General features: G+C 49.0%; 1 protein-coding gene across 1 annotated transcript; it reads left to right on the top strand.

Annotated features, from left to right (window-relative positions):
* The first annotated feature begins 2,070 nt into the window (after positions 1 to 2,070).
* Positions 2,071 to 15,818, top strand: ttll6 (tubulin tyrosine ligase-like family, member 6). Its single transcript, XM_088906309.1, has 13 exons — positions 2,071 to 2,111; positions 3,912 to 4,030; positions 4,506 to 4,636; positions 6,038 to 6,194; positions 6,647 to 6,790; positions 8,146 to 8,231; positions 9,114 to 9,339; positions 9,775 to 9,953; positions 10,934 to 11,122; positions 12,057 to 12,219; positions 12,360 to 12,569; positions 13,381 to 13,690; positions 14,113 to 15,818. The coding sequence occupies exons 2-13, from the start codon at positions 4,010 to 4,012 to the stop codon at positions 14,370 to 14,372; spliced, it is 2,076 nt and encodes a 691-aa protein (XP_088762435.1). The 5' UTR covers positions 2,071 to 2,111; positions 3,912 to 4,009; the 3' UTR covers positions 14,373 to 15,818.
* Positions 15,819 to 17,347: the final 1,529 nt, after the last annotated feature.

Below are 17,347 nucleotides of genomic sequence, written 5' to 3'. Positions count from 1 at the left end.
TGGAGGCAGCTTCTCTCGTATTTTATTTTTCTGGCAGCTGGAGTGGGTGGTGGGGGGGGGGGGGGGTTGAGTGTGTGCCTGTGCTTACATGGGGTGTCTTTGGGGGGATATCAGGCCCCCAGAATGAGAGGGAGTCCTACAAGAGGATAGCAAGAACCGGCCGTGAGGAGTGAGGGACAGAGGAACACATAAACAGTTTGTACTGTTCGAGCCAGGAGGCCTGGACTCCACAACTTATGATGACAACGATGTAGTCTCTCAGTATTCAAAGTGAAATAAACTAAAGAGAAACCACAGCTCCGTGAGCTAAAACTAAACCAAGGGACCTCCGTTGTGTGCAACCAAAATACGGTTTTCCTGTAATCGTAGAGCCCAGTAGTGACTTTACAAAAGGGAGACTGTTAAAAATTGAGGCCTGCTGCATTTTCCCCCATGAAACCCCTATGAATGTGGTTTATGGGGGTTTTTAAACAGGGGTACTGTGCAGACCTTTATTTTTGTTGCAAAACTAAAGGCTTCAACAGTTTAGAAAGTAATAATAAGCACCATGTGAGCTGTAGAAGTCCTTTAATTAACTTTGTCAGATGCTGTTTACAAGATTAATACCCTTTTAAGAGACAGTTTTTCCACTGTAGAAAGCTGGAATTCCTTCGATATTATTTACTGATGAGGTGGGCGGGTTTCACTTCCAAGCCATGATGCTAGGCTGAGGGTGCGTTTTGATTGACATCTTTTTTTTTTCTCCAAAACTCTTAAGTAAAAAAAAAAACATAACTAGATCTTATAATTTAGTAGTGGATTGTATTTTTAAAGACATTTTCATTGCAAAAGTTCTCAAGAGGCAGGACTGTGGAGGCATGATTCGGGGGGCTCTGCGCTCATAACTAGGAGGTTGCGGGTTCAAATCCTGGTAGTGTCACAGCTGCTTCGGTCAGACTGCTCCAGTAAATACCCAGGTGTGTAAATAAGTACGTTCTGGATAGTTGTTGTAAATGGGAATTTGTGCTGAACTGATTTATCATTTTAAGGAAAGGATGGAAAAGTTGTGTTATACGTTTGGGCTAATTTGTTTCATCCACCACTAACGTGCAGCCCTACCAGTGTGACATCTTGCCCCTGGAAGCATTTGGGTTTAATGTGCTTTATCAACCTCCCACAGTTACAAGAGTTTAGTTCGTGCACAGGAAACAGGAGATTCTCTCGTACAGTGTAAGGAAGCTAGCTGACTGGATTTAAATCCGGATTGTAGATTTAGAAAATGAGACTGCAATAACCACCCTGAGCCAGTCGGTGGCAGTAGAGGTGCTTCAAACAGCGCTGCGGTCTTTTCCAGCCTATGAAAGATTCTTTTTGTTTTTTCCCAAGTGGGTATTCGCTTAATGTAGGCACATCGGCCTACAGTAACTGTTACAATTCAAGAAAAGTAATTTGCGTTTTATTTGAATATATACGACAAGAAATGGGTGGTTTGGTTAATTTCTGAGTTCAGGTACAGCACAACAATTCTTATGCATTTGTTTTATTTTGAATTGTACTTTATCATTGCTTTGGAACATTCGGGTGAGTTTGGGGCAGAAGTCAAAGCAAATAACTACACGAGCGTCACACAACTGGAGTTTTTTTTAATGTTTTTGTATTTTATGCAAAAATCTAAAACATATTTTATTTCTTTACAGCACATTCAATGCATTTAAAATCAAACTCAATTTAGTTACATTATCGGCAAAAATAATAAATATCAAAAGCAACGTATCAAATTAATAAAAATAAAAATGCAATAAGGGTTTTTAAAGTGATTATATAAAATCAGGATAAATGGCGATTCCTTCCCATTGATTTATTTGTTTACAGCAAAATAAACCTTCACATTCTTTTTTTGCAGAACATTTTAGATGATGGGTGAAAAGAATATGCTGAAGTGTGATTGTTTAATCTCTGTGTGTGATGAGAGGCGGCTGGCTTAGTTCCTGTCCCAGACACTAGGGGGCACCTCTCTCTGCCCCTTCCCCTGCATTGCGCTCAGAGTTAGGCACACGTCTGTCCCTCTCCTCTCTTGTTTTTTTTTTCCAGATGATTGTGGATCAACCTCACCAACTGCAAGTATGAAAGTGGTGAGTAACAGGGGGCAGGCATCCAAATGGAGGAGGGTTTGGACAGTCAGCTCCCTGTAGGTGAGCTGACCTACAGAGGTGTTAGTGGGGCCAGCAGGGGGCGCTCACCCTGTGGTCCATGTGGGTCCTAATGCCTCAATATGGTGACAGGGACACTACACTGTAAACAGGCGCCGTCCTTCGGATGAGACGTAAAACCGAGGTCCTGACTCTCTGTGGTCATTAAAAATCCCAGGGCGTTTCTCGAAAAGAGTAGGGGTGTAACCCCGGCGTCCTGGCCAAATTTCCCATTGGCCCTTACCAATCATGGCCTCCTAATAATCCCCATCTATAAATTGGCTTCATTACTCTGCTCTCCTCCCCACTAATAGCTGATGTGTGGTGAGTGTTCTGGCGCACTATGGCTGCCGTTGCATCATCCAGGTGGATGCTGTACATTGGTTGTGGTGGAGGGGATCCCCATTACCTGTAAAGCACTTTGAGTGGAGTGTCCAGAAAAGCGCTATATAAGTGTAAGCAATTATTATTACTATTATAGGTACCCGAAGTCCTTCTTGAGATCCATCGTTTCCTTTGCTTTGACATACCAGGGGGCTTACTGTAATAGGGAGTGGTGGATAAACATCTCACCCTGCTCAAGGTGAGGCATGAGCAGGTGCTCAAGATAGGACTGGGCAGGTCTGGTTTCTTTAGGTTTGATTCTGGAGTAGCATCTCTGTTAACACTAGCACAGTTGTTTTAATCGCTGATTAAGCCACCCTGATCTGCAAGTAATGTAATTAGTTGGGCAAATAGATAGCCCTCTCAGCTCTTGTCAGGTCAGGTGTGACTCTGTCTCCGATCAGGGCGTGCCGTTACCAGTGAACACAGCACGTTTCCATATGATTAACACCTGTATTGCCTGTGCTGGTTGGATGCAGCCTGACAGGACAATAGCACAAGAATTGGTCTTTCATCATCATCCCTTCCACAGTAACATTAAACTCATACAAGTGTTTTCTTTTCATTGCTGTTTACTTAAGTCTTGATTCCTCAAGGCAGTGCCAAGATTAAACTGCATTCCAGGTTCGGCAAAACCATTTGGTTTCTCATCCTAACTCTGCACTCCTGTTATATTTCTTTTGGCAGGAGCATATTGATTTGGCATTGCTCCCAAATGGAGAGTGAAAAATATTAACTATTATTTTATTATTGCTTACACTTATATAGCGCTTTTCTGGACACTCCTCTCAAAGCGCTTTACAGGTAATGGGGATCCCCTCCACCCCCACCAGTGTGCAGCCCCACCTGGATGATGCGACGGCAGCCATAGTGCGCCAGAACGCTCACCACACACCAGCTCTCAGTTGGGAGGAGAGCAGAGTGATGAAGCCAGTTCAGAGATGGGGATTATTAGGAGGCCATGATTAGTAAGGGCCAATGGGAAATTTGGCCAGGACGCCGGGGTAACACCCCTATTCTTTTCAAGAAACGCCCTGGAATTTTTAATGACCACAGAGAGTCGGGACCTCAGTTTTACGTCTCATCCGAAGGACGGCGCCCTTTTTACAGTATAGTGTCCCCATCACTATACTGGGGCATTTAATCTATTTTATTCTGCCAGGAATATTTTGGGTCTCCCAATAGAGTAGTGTGACCCAAGGAAGGCAGATCAAGTTAGCCCGCTCCTGACAAACGCGGTCCTAAGATTGGAAGATTATTCATAGATGGAATGCTTCCAGCATGTTCGTGGTTTTAACTCTATTATTATAAGGTAGTAAGATACATCTGTGATGTGTTTCGTATCCCTGCGGAGTTCAGTGCGGCGCGCGGCCAGGCGATACGGGCTGAGAGAGGCAGGAGACGGGGAGGACTGGACACTGTACTGGACCGACTGCTCCGTGTCCCTGGACCGAGTCATGGATATGAAACGCTACCAGGTACCGAATATCACAGGGCTGCCTCCTGCTTATCAAAGGTCTTAGGAGTCACCAAGCCCCTGACATCACAATCAATCTAGGTGACCCAGTTTGGTTTTTTTAAGCCATCCCTCTGGCTGTGGCTTGGTTCTGTGACAATGCCATGCCACGGTAAAGTCGTTTCTTTTTCTTTTAAATGCTTTGCAACATGATGAACCAACTGCAAAACAAGAACAACCAGTACAACAGTACCACAAAGTACAAAACCCCCTTTCGGTGAACCCCAGAAGTGCAATCTTACAGCACCGAAGGCAGTCCTGTGCAACAAAGACCTGACTGCACAGGCCCCAGTCTGCTGTGTGTGTTCCGGATATCCTAGGAAACACAGACAAGACATTGATCGGTTACAGAGGAGCCATAATGACAAAACAAAGACCCCACAGGTTCAGAAACCTTTCACTTGACATACAGTCGGTTGCTGTTCGATTTCTTCCAGAAAATCAACCATTTCCCGGGCATGAGTGAAATCTGCAGGAAGGATCTGCTGGCACGGAACATGAACAGGATGCTTAAACTCTTCCCCAAGGAGTACAACATCTTCCCTCGTAGCTGGTGCCTACCTGCAGAGTGAGTATAGGATCACAAGAGTGGGCCGCTGGCTGGACAAAGAAACCCCACCAGGATCCCGCGATCCTGGAATCTTACAAGGATTTTAATTTGGAGAATGTTTTGGGAGCCCCTTAAGTGAGGGGCTGCATCTGGCTTTCTGTAAAACCAGAATTAAAATCTATTGCTATTGAGTTAACACAGTCGCCATGTGTTTGTGTCTGTAGTTGACAAGGTTGTTGACACTTCAACAACGCATGCAATTTATAATTCGCACAAGTCTTTGTCTTATACATTCCTGATGTATTCTGAGATATGAATGATTGTAAATTGCAGCACCTAAATGCAAGTACTGCACATGTTAGTTTGTATAAATTAATCATATTATTATTATTATTATTATTATTATTATTATTATTATTAATAATAATAATAATTGCTTACACTTATATAGCGCTTTTCTGGACACCACTCAAAGCGCTTTACAGGTAATGGGGATCCCCTCCACCCCCACCAGTGTGCAGCCCCACCTGGATGATGCGACGGCAGCCATAGTGCGCCAGAACACTCACCACACATCAGCTATTAGTGGGGAGGAGAGCAGAGTAATGAAGCCAATTCATAATAATAATAATTAAGTAATAGGTTTATTCCATGCTGAAAAAAAGAAGAAAGAGAACACAACGTTTCGTCCGTGGAGCCTTCTTTGGGTGAAGAAGGCTCACCTGAAGAAGGCTCCACGGCCGAAACGTTGTGTTCTCTTTCTTCTTTTTTTCAGCATGGAATAAACCTATTACTTGTTCCTTTGGAGCCTATGCATGCTGACGCAGCTCCCCACCTGAACTATAATAATAATAATAATTGCTTACACTTATATAGCGCTTTTCTGGACACTCCACTCAAAGCGCTTTACAGGTAATCGGGATCCCCTCCACCACCACCAATTTGCAGCCCCACCTGGATGATGCGACGGCAGCCATAGTGCGCCAGAACGCTCCCCACACAACAGCTATCAGTGGGGAGGAGAGCAGAGTAATGAAGCCAATTCATAGATGCAAGTACTATTCACTGAAGTTTAAAGAATAGACTTGACCCTGGCTTGAATTCCTGGAGTGCTGTCTGTGTGGAGTTTGCATGTTCTCCCTGCATTCCAGTGAGCTTCCTCCGGGTGCTCTGGTTCATCCCACAGAAATAATGCTGGTGGGTTAATTGACTTCTGTATAAAATTGGCCCCAGTTGTGAGTGAGTCGTGAATGTGTGTGCACTCCGATGGACTGGCGTCCCACCCGGGCTATATCCTGCCTTGCGCCTGTTGCTTGCCAGGTAAAGCTCCAGTGCCGCCCTGCATCCTCATACAGGATAAGTGGATTAGAAAATGGGTGGATGGACACGACGGATTGCTACTGTTTGTCTCCCCTACAGTTACAGCGACTTCCAGGCCTACAGCCGGGCGAAAAAGCACAAGACGTATATCTGCAAACCGGACTCAGGATGTCAGGGCCGCGGGATCTTCATCACCAAGTCCAGCAAGGATATCCGGCCTGGGGAGGACATGATCTGCCAGGTGTACATCTCCAGGGTGAGTCTCTCCAGCCCAGGCCTCTTCCATGCCTATATCCCACAGTAGCCCCCTTCACAACACCAGCCTCTCACTTTACAGCGGTTTCTAAATCTCTGATATCTAACAGAGCGGTCAGAGGTAGGCAGTCATGATGGTAGAAGGAGTCAGAAGGAGAGATGGGAGCTATGTAGTCTGAATGTCTGGCTTTCTCTGCAATGCCATTCTCCTTTTCATTTTAATCCTTTTTTAATTAGGTTAAAAAACATGACAAGAGTGCTCTTTACGATCTGAACCTTTTTAGGACGCTGGTTCCTGTTCTCCCTGTGGACGAGCTCTGAGTAAATTAATTACAGGGTCGGTTTGCCCCCCAGTCTACCTCCACAGGGGCACAGGGGCCGTTAAAAGTGATTGTGGCGAGTAAGGAGTCTGTGTGCCTTTTTTCTCTTTCAAAAAACGTTTTTCCCCGGCAGCCGCTCCTCATCGACGGGTTCAAGTTCGACCTGCGGCTGTACGTCCTGGTGACGTCCTGCGACCCCCTGCGGGTCTTCCTCTACCACGAGGGACTGGCCCGCTTCTGCACCACCAAGTACAGCGACCCCATGAGCAGCAACCTGGTGGGTCAGGGGGCACGGGGGCACGGGGGCACGGGGGAGGTGTTCGGCATTCTGAGTAGGGGGGTAGAGTTCCCTGGGACAGAGTGTGGACAGTGTTAGCGCTCTGTTTGGCGGTAGAAGCTCCTGAAGAAACCATTCATCCACAGCAGCACTGGGCAACCTGTTTGTACTGGAGGACAAGCAGAGAGAAACTGAACAAAGAAACAATCCCCTGAGTGCAGCTGCACTTTTAAAGCAATCACTTTTTCACTTTTAGAAAATCCAGCAAGCCACTGTCCACCCTGGCTCGCTGGATTCCTGTGACTCGCAGTGACACTTCATCCCTGTTGTTAGCATCATACGCTCAGTGTGAGGGGTCTCAGCCGGATGCCTTGCCAGGAGTATCTCCCTGTGATCCATTTCTATTCCTTTATCGGAAGGAAAATCACAAAGGGCTTGGTAAAAGGAGAGTATTCTAGGCTGCTAGAGCTCGGGAACCAATAGAAAGAGCAGTCCGAATAATGTGAGTATTTGCCAGTTAGGAAAACACAAACCGTTTGTAAAGGCAGCAAGAGCAGTAGGTGCATCTATTGAGTCATCCTTTCTGGACAACCAGGACAGGAGTGAGGCGAGATGAGTGACAGCACTGGAGAAAGGTGATCGCAACATGGCATCTCTTAAGTTGTCATATGACACAAAAAAATAAAGTGAATAAAGCTTAATTTTGTTCTAAAATCTCAAAAGCTTCCACATTACTGTTTTTTGGTGGAAAGGATTTTAAGAATTTGCATAAAGAACCTAACAGCATTTCATTTCACAACATAGAGCTCAATTCTCAATCAATCAATCAAAGTTTATTTTCCCAATGCACAACAATCTAGCGTGCAGCAGGAGTTGCTGGCAATGAAATGTCTTGTCTGTGAGCTCACCGGGGGGGATAAAAATCACAAAATTAAAGTTACAAAATAATACATAATAGTGCAATAGAAATTGAATAAAATAAACTCAGACAAAACTCAATATAAATAGAGCTGCTATGTGCCCAGGGTGTATGCAATACATTATGTCCGAGTAGTGCAGTATGCACAATACAGAGAAATCTGAATGTCCATATAGCCATTACGGGTGATTTGCTGAAGGAGCTGCAGCTTGGCTATTTAGTCTTATTGCCCGGAGGTAGAGGCTGTTCCATAATCTGTTAGTCTTTGACCGAATGCTTCGATACAGATTGTATCACCTCAGCCCTGTTCCTTCCAGGCGAAGGTTACTGCTGTGCAAATCCCCTAGACTGCTCATGACCAAGCTTGCAGCTTTACAGCCGTGTAACAGTGCCCTGCGCTGCACGTCAGCTCTCACCCCTCTCCCCCTGCTCCCAGGAGGATGTCTGCATGCATCTGACCAACTACGCCATCAACAAGCACAGCGAGAACTTTGTGCGGGACGAAGACACCGGTAGCAAAAGGTGAGCAGAGGAGCCCAGTCGCCCCCCTGTGGCCGAGTGTGTTTCTGAGCTCAGCTATCTCCTAGGGATTGGCCTGGATGCTTTGTAATCGTTATTGTATCTCTTTCTTTGGGAAGTGCCCTTTCTTTGTAGGTGGTTTCGGTTTGACCAGTTCAATTGTAAGCAGACTCTCCATGCTTACCCCTCTGTTATAAATCATACTCTCCTATAGTTATCCTTGCAGGGAGGTACAGACAACAGCCTGCAGATCGGTGTGCTGTAGTGCTCATTGTCATGTCATTGCAAAGCCTCAACGGCAAGCAATGAGCGCAAGGCAGGGGACACCCTGGATGGGGCGCTACTCCATCACAGGGCAAGTGCAAGCCAATCATACATGGGGATGATTTGGAGGCCACGGTAAAGGCCTAGGGGGGAAATTTGGCCCGGACACTGGGATAACTCCCTACTCTTATCAAGAAATGCCCTTGGTTTAACGTCTCATCTGAAAGACAGCACCAACTACAGTATAGTGTCCCTGCCACTATACCAGGGCATTAGGACCCACACAGACCACAGGGTGGGTGCCGCCCGCTGGTCCCACTAACACGACTTCCGGCAGCAACCATAGCTTCCCAAGAGGTCTCCCATCCAGGTACTGACCAGGCTCAACCCTGCTTGGCTTCAGTGGGCCGCCAGTTGAGAGCTGCAGGGTGATATGGCTGCTGGTGCAGCGTTCATTGTGTTGGGTGTAAAGTTAACAGGCATCTGCCCAGAGACACCAGCCTGACCACATGAACGCATGAGTGAAACACTCCCTGCGTGTGTGAGCTGGGCAGATTTGAGGGCAGAGAGGTGTTTGTTTCCGAACTCCATCAAACCCCTTCCGCCCTGACTCTCCCGCAGGAAGCTGTCCACCTTCCACAAGCACCTGGAGTCGCTGTGCTACGACACGGAGAAGATGTGGGCGGACATTGAGGACGTGATCATCAAGACGCTCATCTCCGCCCACCCCGTCCTCAAGCACAACTACCACTCGTGCTTCCCCCAGCACGCCTCCGGCAGCGCCTGCTTCGAGATCCTGGGCTTCGACGTGCTGCTGGACCGCCGACTCAGACCCTGGCTGCTGGAGGTGAGAGGCCCCACCCCGCTGACCCCTGACCCCGCTGACCTCACCTAGCTGGCTGAGGTGCTGACAGGCCTCAAGCCTGAAGAGTTTCTGTGTCTTTCTAAATCATCATCATTTTAAAGGTTTATATTCAGGCTGGATCAAGTTTAACACCTATCCTCAGGCCGTAATAAATCTCAGTAAAATAACGTTTCTGAAAAAGTCTTTTCAAGAGTTGCCCTTCAGCCTGTGAAGATGATGACGACACATGCTGTGCTTTATTTTAAGATCAGGCTTTAAATTATAAGGGGCTCCAGTGATTTTGCTAAAACAAGGAACTATTAAAGCACGCCTGGATGTCGATCTGCCTGCAGGCAGAACTCCAGAAAGTGTTGTGTGGGAGGCGTCGGGAGGCTGTGTCCCCGGGGTGCTCACGTGCTCCGGTGAATCCGCGCGCAGGTGAACCACTCGCCCAGCTTCACGACGGACTCCAGGCTGGACCGGGAGGTGAAGGACGGGCTGCTGTACGACACGCTGGTCCTGATCCACCTGGGGGCCTGTGACAGGCGCAAGATCACGGAAGAGGAGAGGCGCAGGGTGAAGGAGCGGCTGCAGCAGAACCGCTCACGGGAGGCCAGGTACCCTGCACGCCGCCGGGCTGCACCGGGCTGCACACTTTGGCGGGTGACCAGCTGTCCTTCCACAGGCCTTTTCAAGCTTCTCAAACTGTAGGGATGTCTGTAGAATATGACCCACATGTGCAGCATATTGTCAAAACATCTTTTTTCACCAATATCGCTAGACTACGCCCTGTGCTATCACTAACTGTGGCAGAAAAGCTGATCAACACATTTGTGTTCTCTCGAATTGACTACTGTAATGCTCTACTCTCTGGGGTATCTCAACCTACTTTGAACAAACTGCAGTATGTCCAAAATTCAGCAGCCAGAATCCTGACCAGGTCTAGTGCAAATGATCACATTACTCCTGTCCTGGAGTCCTTGCACTGGCTTCCCGTCAAATTCCGTGTAGACTTTAAAATCCTCATGCTCACCTATAAGGCTCTGCATGGCTTGGCACCTCAGTACCTGTCTGAACTATTATCGCCCTGCTCCCCACCTCGCAACCTCCGCTCTTCTAACTCTGGTCTCCTTACTGTCCCCCAAGCCCGTCTACATTGTATGGGTGACAGGGCCTTCTCCTGTTATGCCCCCAAGCTCTGGAACTCTCTGCCCAAGGATATCAGAGAGTCACCTTCTCTAAACTCCTTCAAATCCAGACTCAAAACCCTCTTCTTCAGAAAAGCCTTTACTGAACTGGTTCCATTCTTCACCCCTCTGCTCTTCTTAGTACCACCATCCACGGTCTCCTCTGTGTATTGTAATTGTGTCTTATCTTGTGTATTCTCCTTATTTATTGTTGTTGTCGTTCTGTAAAGCGCTTTGAGAAGCCACCTTTAAAGGCGCTATATAAAATAAAGTTTATTATTATTATAAGCCAGCAGCAGGTGCTGCACCTGTAGTGATTCTTTCAATCGGGGTGTGAGTAAACAAGCGCGGATATAAAGTGTTTCAGGGCGCATGAGCTTTCACCGTGACGCCCCTCTGCCCCCCCGCAGGAGCGAGGAGATGCGGCAGTGCCAGGCCGCCTGGGTGGAGCAGATGCAGCGCTACGAGGACAGGCACCTGGGCGGCTTCCGCCGGATCTACCCGCGGCCGGACAGCGAGAAGTACAGCAAGTACTTCCAGCACAGCAGCTCCCTCTTCCAGGAGACGGCGGCCTCCAGAGCGCGGGAGGAGTGCTCCAGGTACGGGCGCGGGGGGCCCGGGGGGCGCGGGGGGCGCGGGGCTGCAGCCCCGTAACGTTCCTGATCCTTCCACAGCAGGGAGGAAAAGAGGGCACAGAACCGAGGGCAGTGGGGTTCACCCTGCGGTCCATGTGGGTCCTAATGCCCCAGTATAGCGACGGGGACACTACACTGTAAACAGGCACCGTCCTTCAGATGAGACATAAAACCGAGGTCCTGACTCTCTGTGGTCATTAAAAATCCCAGGGCGTTTCTCGAAAAGAGGAGGGGTGTAACCCCGGCGTCCTGGCCAAATTTCCCATTGGCCCTTACTAATCATGGCCTCCTAATAATCCCCCTCTATGAACTGGCTTCATCACTCTGCTCTCCTCCCCACTGAGAGCTGGTGTGTGGGGAGCGGACTGGAGCATCATCCAGGTGGGGCTGCACACTGGTGTGGTGGAGGGGATCCCCATTACCTGTAAAGCGCTTTGAGTGGAGTGTCCAGAAAAGCGCTATATAAGTGTGAGCAATTATTATTATTATTTAAATAAGGGGGCTTCGGCACCCCGTTTACTCCGTCAGACTTTAGTAAAGGCCTGCCCTCTGGATCCGTGCACTTGAGCTGCTGGTACAAGCAGCTGTCCTGTTCCAGGAGCGTCTGCACAGACGAGCTCACAGGACTTGCGGCGCTGCTCTGTTCGTGACAGTGTGCTGTACCGCACTTGGGATTATCTCTTGAGCTCGCACTGGTCACTCTCGCACGGCAGGGCACTGTCGCGAGACCACGACACCTTGTGCAAATGTGTAGTATAGTTCCAGGTTTCGGTGTTGTTTTTCCCTTGCGTTCGTCACCCTGGTTTTCCTGCGCTTGCTCGGGGCGGCACCCCCGCGCTCTGTGTGCTCTATGGTGTTCTGCCCCTGAGCTGCCGCCCCCCCCCCCCCCCCCCTGCAGGCAGCAGCTGCAGGAGCTGCGGGCGAGGCAGGAGCAGAAGCAGGGCGTGCTGAGGGGCCTGAGCAGGCGCGAGCTGCAGGGGGAGTCCGCCGGAGAGAGGGCCAAGCGGCGCAGAGCGCCCCCGCGTCCAGCCCGGGGACCCGCCACGCCCTCGCGGCTCTTCGTGAGTACCCCCCTTATTCAGCATCTGACCCGCCCCCTAGCCTGTGGACCCCCCCCTCCCCAGCCCAGCCCAGCCGCTGGCGTGGGGCACTACCCCTGCCGAACAGGAGGGGGCGCTCATGACTCTGTGCTGTCTTGCAGCTGGCCTCAGTGCCTTCCCTGCTGGAGCGCCCCCCAGACCCGGGGCTGCCTCCGGGCGCCTCAGAGGAAGAGGAGGAGGAGGAAGGGGAGGAGGTGGAGAGGATGAGTGGGCTGCTACGCCGGGCGAGCCTCATCAGGGACCTGGGCGTCGTGGAGCGGGTGTGCCAGCTGCTGCGGGCCACCCCCCACGCTGGGGGCCTTGCCCCCCAGGTAAGAGCCGCGCCCTGATCTCCCTCCTGCTGAAACAGTTCAGCCCCAGACACCTGCAGGGCTGGGGTTTAGCCGCTGATAGAGGGGTCCCCCGTTTTATGTGAGGGTTACGTTCTGCGAAAATCCCGCATAAGGGGAAATCGCATAAGGCGTACCGCTTAATCCTGCGGAAAAAACGGGATTGCGTGGAACGGTGTTAAATGCAGTGTTCTAGGTGCATTTTAATCATATAAATACACGCTAACATACATTAAGAATTAACACTAAACTTAACATAAATGTAATCTGGGACATTATTTTTAACTAAAAATAAATCAACACGCACCAAGATAGGCAGACAGTAAGGCTCAAGGGAACGAGATGTGGGTGCTGATGATTGATGATTACACAGAAGAGGCAGTCCCTGGAGCAGGACATGAAGTCTGCGGCCTGAGGAACTGCATGAAGTCTGCCGAGCCAGTTCTCTGCCTACAGTTTCTTGTAAGGCGTCAGGGTGTCATCAAGACCACGTTTCGCAGGAATTTGCTCTACCGCCACAGTTCGCATGAAAACGATTTTTGTTTCGCATAAAGAGGACACTTGGAAGAAAGGGTCAGTCGCATAAAAGCGAATTCGCATAGACCGAAGCCGCCTAAAGCGAGGGACGCCTGTGTTTCGGGACCCTTTGGGATCGCTGTTCCAGCTCTCCCTGCTGTCTGCAGAGGCCCAGCACCGTATTAGGCTGAGGTTTCCTACCACATGCGCTGATGAGTGAATCTGTGTGTTTTAGAGTTCTGCCAAGAAGGTGTCTGACATGCTGCTCTTGTCGTAGCTGGAGTCCCTGGCGGACCTCTCCAGGAGGCCTCTCGCTCAGCCGGGCCCCTCTCTGCCTGTGGCCCAGTGTCCTGGGGGGCCCGAGGGGAGCCTGTGTCTCCAGTACCTGCCTCCCCAGGGGCTGGCGCAGCGCTGGCCGGGCCTGGTGCTGGGCCTGGGACCAGAGAGGAGCCCGCCCGAACCGGGCCAGTACGGGCCAGCCGGGCCGCTGCGCTGCAGGGCCCCAGAGGAGCCGGCGCAGGAGGGGGCGCCACGTGGGCCCGCTCAGTACCGGAGGGCCACCAGCGCGCACAGGATCCCCAGGACAAGTTAGTGCACAGTGATTCCTGCCACCTGCATTCCTGATTTTGCCCCTGTTTCTCTTCTCCTATAAAGCTTGTTATCTCCCTCTCATCTTCTGCAAAAGCTAGATTTCCTATCTCTCAGTACAGACTTACTAGACTGGTACATGTGCCATTACTATGGCTGTCAATGCAGCTTCAGCGCTGCGTCTGCGTCAGCACGTATTGTGTTGTAAACGACGTCTCATTTCCTCCCTCATTTGTTCACTCTGCCTCCTCCCCCTCCCTATTTCTCTCGCTCTCCATCTTTCCCCGTCTACATTTCTTTCCTTATCTCTTCCTGCGCTCCGGGATTTTCCTGGCTGGAGCCCTTCCCCCCCCGTTTCTGTGCTCGTGGCTCCGTTACAGCTCAGAGCCCTCAGCGCCGCCCCTCTTTCTCGCCCCCGCAGTCGGCGCCGCCGCCCTGGGCAAGCAGACCCGCCTGGGCAGCATGAGCTCCTCGTACTCCGAGGTCCGCGGGCGCCTGCGCTCCTCCGAGGCCCCGACCGGCCAGCGCGGGCTGCTGTACCCCCACGTCTGCCCGGACCCCCAGGCCCTGCAAAGCCTCTTCGTCGTCTCCACCCCGGCGCCCCTCGTGCGCCGCCCGGGCTTCGCCCATCCTGTCCGCGAGAGCGTCCGCAGAGCTGTGCACCCTGAGGCCGGCAGGTAGGGGGCCCCCGCGCCCCAGCTTCCCCGACCCCACTTGCTTCAGACACGAGCCCCAAAACTGGACTGAGCTGGGTTGGTGCCCCCGGCTGTTTTTGGCGCCAGTTGATTTTTAACCATAGATTTTACAAGTACTGCGGAAAAAGAAAAAAAAATCAATCAAAATAAAGCAAAGATAAAAATGTGCCAATAATTAAGAGACCCTCCTTCACGCTGGACATCATTCTGGTTATTCCACCTCCTCTCCATCAAGGTCTGGGTTTTACGATGGGTTTTAAGATCCCTGATGCGTGACTGAAATGCAGCTTTCAGCTTACCCTGACCTTTGCTCAGCAAATGATGCTGCTCCCTCAGGCATCTGCTAACGCTGAGCCAGAGGCTGCTGCCAAGCACGGCTGTGTTCTGGGTTTAGCTCAAGACATCCCTGATACAAAACTAAAAGTATCTGGGTCAGAGGTTAGAGACGGGCTTGTCCCCAGTGACCCACCACGTGTGAGCCTGCGCGCATTAGTCCTACTGGTGAATTTTAAGACCAAGGCTCTGTAGTAAGAATTGCAATTCTTGATGCATAGCTCGCCCTTTCACCTCTGCGATAAAGGTGTCTGCTAAATGAATGATTATGATTTATAATTACAGCAAAATAGAAGTGGTTGCTGCCTCAGTGTTGCAGTACAAACTGCATACTTGCTTTGAAGTTTCCAGACTGCTGTCTGTTTTGTTCATTAACCCACGTGAATTTGGTGCAGAGTTCAATAGCGTCAGCATGGCATTTTCCTTCTCAGTGTGTTCATTTTCAGCTGAACAAATCAGGACTTCACACACGCAGGATTCCAGGAGGTGTGAGTTTTTATAAAAAGGGTTTATATATTATTTGAAGACGATGCACAGTTTTCCAGCTTGGCTGCAGTAGCTTATGTCTGGCAGAGGTGGAAGACAAGAAGAGAAGCACCAGTGGTAAGCACTGGCAGCCTGCAGTCTGGTGACTCCCTGTCCTCCCAGTGCTCTCCTTAGACTCCTTGGCTGCCCTGTGATGTGTCCAGCATTTTCGTTTCTTGCACCAAACCTGTTGTCAACTAAGCAACAAAGGCGCTGGTTTGCAGAAAAATCCTGCAGTGGGATGGATTGGAAGGCACAGGCAGTTTGGGTTCAATCTCAGGGATGACGCAGGTTCTGGTACCGTTTCCTTGTCATTGTTTAGGGTCTTGGTACTGTCTCCTGATCATTGTTTCGGACTCCTCACTGAATCAAAACATCAGAATGACTTGACCTGCACTTGGAAAGCACTGTTCTGTTGATTGACTAGCACATTGAGACTATGGATGTGATGTGATTTGATCCATAACCATATTGTACTATTTTTATGGAGTTGTGATTACAGTATGTTGCAAAATGTTTTGCTGAATGAATATATTTTTAAAACCTTTCAGTAGCCTTTTACTTTTGGTCTTTGTAAAATGGCAGAATTTTATGATGCATTTCTATACCTTTGATGTCATATAATAAAATTATTTTGATGTAACTGGATTTAGCTTTTATGTCTAATTGTCACCACCAACAACTTGTAATCCTGTGTGGTAATATTGAAACAGACTTTAAATACAAATTCACATAGATACGCTTGTGTAGGGATCCCAGGTTTGAGTCTAGAGCCCTGCAGTTTTCCTGTCTCTAAATCAGTCGTTCCCAATCCCTGATCTGTGTCTGCTGCATCTTCAGGGCTTGTTTAGAATTACATTTAACTTGTTCCTTTGGTCAGTCCTGCGTGTCAAAAACACCCCTTTTCAAAGCTACAGATTCTAACAGCTTCAGCACACAGAACTTTACACTGTCTCTTGTCTGCTCACTGGCTGTTGTTTCTGGCTAAACAGCTCTTGCTAGTTGATCAATTGATAATGAACAGACACAGGTGGGGAATTACAGTGTACCAGACACGCCCACAATTGCAAATTCCATTTGACCTTTGAAGAGCTTAAAGCAAATTCGAAACTCTGCCCCAGCCAGAAAATTGAAACCCATTAGCTTGTGATTAAGAACTCGAGTGGAACCACCTATCTAAGTCATCAAAATATTAAGGTCTAGGAAGAGGGATAAAGTACTCCAGTTAAACCTTAATTAGATCTGTTTAAAGGCTGTCTCAGACGTAGAGCTGTTTGCAAATTAAAGAACATGGATACCCCAGTGGAATCTAGTTCCTGGGGAACTGATTAAAACAATGGATGTAGACACAAATACTGAATATTCCCTATGTTTATTGAAAGTTTTTTTTAAATTATTTACTTGCATGGGTGCAGATACATCTACTGTAAACAAAGGTATATTGTAAACAAAGTTATTCAATAATTTATTACAAGCAATAAACCTGCATTCATTTGACAGCCACATCTCTTCTGTGTGTATTGAACTAAAAAAAAAAAACAGAAGTGTTTGCTCAGGCATTTGAGGGAGAGCAAAGTTATATCTATATTATTCTAGACTATGGTGATGTTTCACTTGGTCTCATTTGACTGTGTGTGTCTGTGATGTTTATTTAAAATAGTTCAGATGGCTGCAGCCTAAAAACTGAAAAAAAAAAAGCTGATTTAATATCAAAGTGACGACTGCAGACAGTAGCTGTAGCTGTTGTGATCCCTGTTCACAACCTGCTGCTTTTATCTCCCCTGCCCTGATCACAGGCAGGTTAATCCACACTAATTAAAGGTGCTCTGCATAGCTTTGAAGCGCCTCGACACCTCAGCCAGCCCGGGGCTCTTTGAAGAGGGGAGTCTGGCACAGCGCAGTGTCTCCGGCAGCCAGCTCTCCTGATTGGGGGCGGAGGCAGGGGGGGGGGAAACTATTCGCATGACTTTGGGTTGCCTGCTGCAGTGCTGGGCTGTGTGGGTCCCTGCAGGCATTTCACCATAGTCACCTCTGTGTCTGCACGTTTCCTTTACCCTTCTCCCAGAACAAAGTCTTTAGCACTTGGCACTGTATTGTCTGTAC

The sequence above is a fragment of the Atractosteus spatula genome, chromosome 26 (assembly GCF_055471065.1).
Source record: "Atractosteus spatula isolate fAtrSpa1 chromosome 26, fAtrSpa1.hap1, whole genome shotgun sequence".
Classification (NCBI taxonomy): Eukaryota; Metazoa; Chordata; class Actinopteri; order Semionotiformes; family Lepisosteidae; genus Atractosteus; species Atractosteus spatula.
Note: the sequence above shows the minus strand (reverse complement) of the source record. Positions and strands in the feature narration are given on the sequence as shown.